The sequence below is a fragment of the Macaca fascicularis genome, chromosome 2 (genome assembly GCF_037993035.2).
Source record: "Macaca fascicularis isolate 582-1 chromosome 2, T2T-MFA8v1.1".
In the NCBI taxonomy this organism is placed as follows: domain Eukaryota; kingdom Metazoa; phylum Chordata; class Mammalia; order Primates; family Cercopithecidae; genus Macaca; species Macaca fascicularis.
Window position 1 is genome coordinate 34,356,557 of NC_088376.1, and position 6,194 is coordinate 34,362,750.

General features: G+C 50.7%; 1 protein-coding gene across 1 annotated transcript; it reads left to right on the top strand.

Moving 5' to 3' along the window:
* Positions 1-42: 42 nt before the first annotated feature.
* On the top strand, positions 43-2,443 carry LOC101865654 (U8 snoRNA-decapping enzyme). Its single transcript, XM_005545739.4, has 3 exons — positions 43-219; positions 323-592; positions 1,436-2,443. Exons 1-3 carry the CDS (start codon positions 82-84, stop codon positions 1,613-1,615), a joined length of 588 nt encoding a protein of 195 aa, XP_005545796.1. The 5' UTR covers positions 43-81; the 3' UTR covers positions 1,616-2,443.
* The last annotated feature ends 3,751 nt before the right edge of the window (positions 2,444-6,194 follow it).

Sequence of the window (6,194 nt, forward strand, 5' to 3'; positions counted from 1 at the left end):
CCAGGCTCGGATTGGTCCGAGGGGAGACCCGCCCCTCTGCCCACTTGGGTCTTCCGGACAGCAGAGGAGCAGTGTCCGGCCATGGCCGGGGCCCGCAGGCTGGAGCTGGGCGAGGCCCTGGCGCTGGGGTCGGGCTGGCGTCATGCGTGCCATGCTCTCCTCTACGCGCCGGACCCTGGCATGCTCTTCGGCCGCATCCCGCTGCGCTACGCCGTACTGGTGAGAAGGGGGCGCGCCCGGCCACTTTCTGCCTGAGCCCCGCACCCTCTCTGGGGGTCTCTTCTGGGGCTCCCCTGCCAATCCCTGCCTCCCCCTCTCGCAGATGCAGATGCGCTTCGATGGACGCCTGGGCTTCCCCGGCGGATTCGTGGACACGCAGGACAGCAGCCTAGAGGACGGGCTGAACCGCGAGCTGCGCGAGGAGCTCGGCGAGGCGGCGGCCGCTTTCCGCGTGGAGCGCACTGACTACCGCAGCTCCCACGCCGGGTCAGGGCCACGCGTTGTGGCCCACTTCTATGCCAAGCGTCTGACGCTCGAGCAGCTGTTGGCTGTGGAGGCCGGCGCAACACGCGCCAAGGACCACGGGCTGGAGGTGGGGCCAGCCTGGGACTCTGTCCCTTTCCCAATTTCCTCTTCTCTACCCCAAGAAAGCATTCCTGGAGAAAAGTCTGCCCCTCTGACCTTGCCCTCTCCCCAGTTTTCTTGGTGGAGTTGAGATCGTGGTCATCTCTACTTTGAATTAGTACTGCCAACCTGGGCTTTGTGTAAAGGTCTTTCCCACCCTTTACCAGGAGAGATCCTTTCTAGGACACACTCATCTGTGTCTCTCTGCTGTTCCCTGTTGACAGTGTGATAAATGATCACATTATCTAGGTGTGGCAACCTAGGTTTTATTCTTGGGGTTTGCTTTTCTTGTGTAGGACATGTGGCCCTGATATTTCAGGCAGGGCTAGTAGATAGATTATGTATGAAAGTGGTTCTGAAAATTTGGCAGGTAGCAGAATCATCTGGGCGTCTTATTAAAATAGCGATTTCTCTCAGCATTCCTGCATTGGTGGCGGGGCGGGGGGAGAGGAAACCTGACAATTTGCAATTTTCAAAAGTTCCCAAATAATACTGATGCAGATAATCCGAGGACCACATTTTGACAACCACTGGTGAAAGGGTGTGAATACATCTTCGAGACAGGAGCCATTAGAGGTTTAGAAGCAGATGTGGGAAAGATTAACTGATAGAGCTAGATAACATGTTTTGGGTCATTTTCCTGCAGAAGGTTGAGCCAATAGGCTTTAGTGAGGTGTGAACCTTGGGCCTGTTTCTGCTGGAGTATTAAGGGGTGAGGCCTCTGCTCTAGAAATATCTGCTGGAGAGAGGATGGAGTTAAGGGAATGAGCCATCTGGGGCCCCAGTGTCTCCTGTCTCCTTCCTTTTACAGGTGCTGGGCCTGGTGCGAGTGCCCCTGTATACCCTGCGGGATGGTGTGGGAGGCCTGCCTACCTTCCTGGAGAATTCCTTTATTGGCTCTGCCCGGGAGCAGTTACTTGAAGCTCTCCAAGACTTGGGACTGCTGCAGTCTGGCTCTATTTCAGGCCTTAAGATTCCGGCTCATCACTAGAGGCAGCCCTCCATGGACCCATGGAAACTGAGATGAGGACCTTGGTACTAGGGAGGGAGGGAAGGACGTGGGAATGTTTTCTTATTGGACCTGAGAGATGACACATGATACCAGATTAAAAGAAGGAGAAGTGTGTACCATATGTTTTGAGCAGAGGCCCCTCCAACTCATGGCATCAGGGGCAAAGATTCACAGCTCATCCCAGGCACCCTGGCAGGTTCTCAGAGCCTGCCTCCTCCCTGTTTATATGCATACAGCCTAGTAACCCCCAGGCATGCAAATATACAATCTGTAACAACACACAGCCTGACACCTTCCCCTGGTCATGTCCAGTGTAACCAAGTGGCATTTGTCACCATTCCCTGGTCCCTGATTGCAAGGAACTTCTGAAGCAAGGGTGAGTCCTTCCCACACTCCTCCATGGCTGCCCTCCAGGGTCTAGCCCAGCCTATTTGTTAGGGAGGATAGAGAAGCAGAGGACCCCCTGTGCTTCCTGAAAATAGACTTGCTCTTGTCTTGAGTGGTGACCAAGGCAGTTGGCTCTTAAAAGGTGGGAGAACAGCCCAACCAATCCCCAGTCCTTTTCTTCTGAAACTGACCAGGAGGGGTAAGGAAGTGGCTAGGTCTCCTTGGACGGAGCATGGACGTGAGACCTGTGAGTACTGGTGTGTCTCCTCCAGAGCTTCCATCTTTGGGATGCCTGAGACTCTGAGACTATCAGAAGGGAATTGACCCACCCCAATCTAACGCTGCCCTGCCTTCACTTCATGTACATAAAGGTGGTATAAAAACATAGACTGGAGGAGGTAATCCATGGAAAGACAAAAAGAAGAGGACTCAGGACAAGGCCCTGAGGAAGCCCAATCCTAAGAGTTTGGGCAGAGGGAACCAGGAACTTTAAAGACAGTAAGTGGACTATGTGGAGTGCTTGTGAGGATTTCACTACGTCCATTGAATTCAGTAACATGAAGTGTTTGATGACTATGATGGCAGCAATTTCAGGAAGGGTGGTGTGGAAGGCAGGCTGGATTGGTTGAGTGAATGGAAAGTGGGGGAATAGAGCATGTGAGAGGTTGGCCCTAAAGGGGCTCAGGTTAATAACTAGAGTGCTGTGGAGTCAAGGCATGTTTGAGATGGGAGGTAGGGCATGCCAATGCTGATGGCAACAGTCAAGATGGTGTGATGAGAGAGGTGGGAGGGGCATGAAGAGGAGGACCCCTGAATGAGCAGAGTTCATGAGAAAGGAGGAGGGATGGGACCTTTGTAGGAAGAGACACAGCCCTGCAGCCTCACAGAGCTCAATAAAACAGAAAAGGACAAGTATAGAAGATTAGGATGACTAAAGTAATGGGGAAATGATGAAGGAGTTTGAATCTCTTCTTTGTGAAATGAAGTAAGACTATCAGCTAGATGTGGGTGGAGCACGTTCTCAGAAGGTATGAAGTAGATGTTTTCCTAGGTGTTGAAATCAGGTTGATTAAGGAAACAGCAGAAGGGCAGGGCAAGGCTGAGCTCTGAGATGGTCAGTTTAGAGTAGGATGCTGGGCACTCAGGTGTGTGTGTGTTAAATGGAGATTTGCATGCACCTGTCTTCCCCCCATTAGGATTCAGGAGCTGGGATGGAGATGCTTACTGCAGTGTTGGGGTTTTGCCAGGGGAGTATAGGAGGTGAGAGAAAGATGGGGCAATTCAGATGATATGCACAGGAGAAACTGTAGTGATGAAATGTGTGGTCTGAGGATTAATCTGACCAAGATGGAAACTGAAAACTGGAAGTAACTAGGAAGGGATTAGGAAATTAGAGGTCTTGACAAGATAGAAACTCCAGTATGATGAGGGGTTGGGCAAGGAGGTATATTTGAGCCAGACAGGAGTGTTTTGGAAATTGAGAGGAGGAGCAATCTCAGGTAAAGGCAAAATAGAGGGTATGACCTGGGGTTGCTGGCCAGAGCCAGGGGAGGAGCTTTAAGAAGTGAGATCTAGGGTTGGTGAGGCTGGAGGGCAGGGTGAGCCTCCACGTGGGTGCTGGAGCAAGAAACCAACAGATGTTGAGGAGGATGGTGTGACCTAGGAGTCAGCATCCTTGGTGAACATGAGGAGTGGCCACAAGGCCAGTGGCACCTGCCAGAGGGGAAAGCAGGCATGACAGGATAGCATCTCCCAGGTGAGAGCCTTTTGAGGAAGGGAGGGTGGGCAGTGGTCTGGAAGCTCAATGCAGAGCAATGTGGTTCCCACTCTCAGCCCTTGGTCTTAGAAGAATGGGAGTATCCAGTGGGGGAACAGCTGTACAAATGAGATAGACCCCTAGAGGTTAATCGTCATCTCCTAATCTCACCCTGACCCTTTTGTCAAATGTTATCTAGATTAAACCTCAGTATAGGCAGGCTGAAGGAAATGGACATTCCAGTGGCTCCTGGGGTCCCAGCCTGTAGCAGCTTCATCTGCGCTTTGTGCACTTGCTCTCAGTCATCTCTGCAAGGGACCCTGAAGCCTGGGAGGTCAGAGTCACTGACCCTTGATGGCACTGCTGACACACCCCTTCCCTCAGGTAATTCTGGATGCATAACTCATTATGGGATGTAATCCAGGTCAACATTAATACCACCTGGAAGGTTCCGCCCTCAGCCTCACTCTGCTTGAGTATCCCAGTGATCAGTCTCTCAGGACCTGCCTACTGGGCAGCTCATCTCTCCACTTATTTGCATTAAATTGGCTTTTTATTTAGGTCTCTGGAGATGGTTACATGGGGAGGAGCCCATGACTTTCCTATGTGATCCCTTGAATACTCTCCAAGTCAGTAGATTACTTCTCAGGCAGCCTTCATAAAAGTGTTTCAGTTTCACTGTACTGGGGTTTGTGTTCATCTCACTCACATAGAGAGTCTCTGGGTAGGCAGACGGGGGGTGATACAAGCTCACACTCTGCATTTCTCCTCCTCTTAGCCATTCCCACCCTGCTGAGGTTTAAGGAAAGCCGGGGATGATGACCCACTTAAGCTTTCCTTGGCCTTGTTAAGTCCAATCATCTGGGGCAGGAAGAAGAAGAAGAGAAATGCTCATTGCAATCTTTGACCCCCACTAACTGCTGTGGTGACTTTGACCCAAGCCCTTGACCTCCTTTTCCTTCTCTGAAATGTTGCTGTGATTCCTGTGGTGAGATTAGGTGAGGCAGCACTTGGGATAAGCGTGCAGAGAGGCATTGAGCGGTATGAAAGTACAGGATGCCATGTACTTTCTGCTTCACAGCACATTTTGTTTCTTGCAAGGTGAGTGGCCCGGCCGCCTCCCCACAAACGCCTCCCCACTTCTCAGCATTGCACTTTTCTGCTGGTGCAGAATAAAACCACTTTGAGCTCCTCCCTGTCCTGAGACAAAGTCCTCTGTGGTCACCCAGCATATGGCAAAGCTGCTGCTTTGGGCTGGAACATTTGAGGCAACAGTGACTTCCTCCTTTCCTAGTTACCTGAACCCTTAGAGCCGGGAGCCGGCCAGTGAAACAGACAAGGGGAGGGGAAGAGAAGAGGGAAGGCATGTTTCCTTTATGAGTTTCAGTTTATTGCACAGAAATGTTTTTGAAACCTTTGTCACCAATGGACTCATGAATGGGTGTCAGAGAGTCAAAAATAGAGGAAAAAATGTAGTCTGTAAACAAATCACTGGATGGCATTAGAAGTTGAGCCAAAGTAAAAGATGCTGGAGCTTGGCCCTTATCAGAGAAGTATAGAAGAGCCAGGTAGGGGATTTTATTTACAACATGTTCAATTCTGAGGAATATGGACAGGGCAGAGGAAAAAGGAAAAATGGGAAACTCCCATGGACTTAAGGCCCCACAAAGAGAAACCACGTGCCTTCTCCCCCCTTCCCTTCCGGTTTGGGCAAATGAGGCAGTTCATGCTCCCTTTAGGGGCGGAGGCAGTCTACAGGGGCCAGCTGGGCACAGATGAAATCTTGCAAAGGAACCTTTCTTACACTCGAAAAGCAAGAATAGCAAAGGGACTTTGGGAAGGACATCAAACAAGAAAAGGAAGCTCCACACCAACGGTTCCCAGATGGAGGGAGTTTGTGTGTCTAGCATTTTCACCAACGTGCTGCTCATCCTGATGCACAGATGCAAACTGGAGCTGCTGCCTGTGCCCTCACCATGGGCATGTACCCACCACAGGCATTCCCAGGTGACGCAGGGGCGGAGGATTCCCTCTTTCCACTCAGGATAACAACCCCTGGATGGGGTTTTCAACAAGTATAGAAAGCTCCTGGATGTAGCCAAGACTCTCACCCACAGTCCCAGTCCTCCCACCTTCTTCAGGTCTCTAGAAGACAGAACAGATGAGTTTACAACATCCTGTTATCCTCACTAGTCCTAGGCTGTGGATGTAGGGAAAGGCCAGGTAAACAAGGAAGGGAGAACAGTTGAATGACGCCAATTGTTTGAAACCAAAATTGCAGAACTGCCCACAATTAACTTGTGTTTACTTAAGTAAACACCAAGGAACATAGGTCTGTTCCAGAAATACTACAAAATAGAAGAGTATGTGAGCACCAGATGCACGTGATGAAGACCATGCTCTGAAAGATTCATT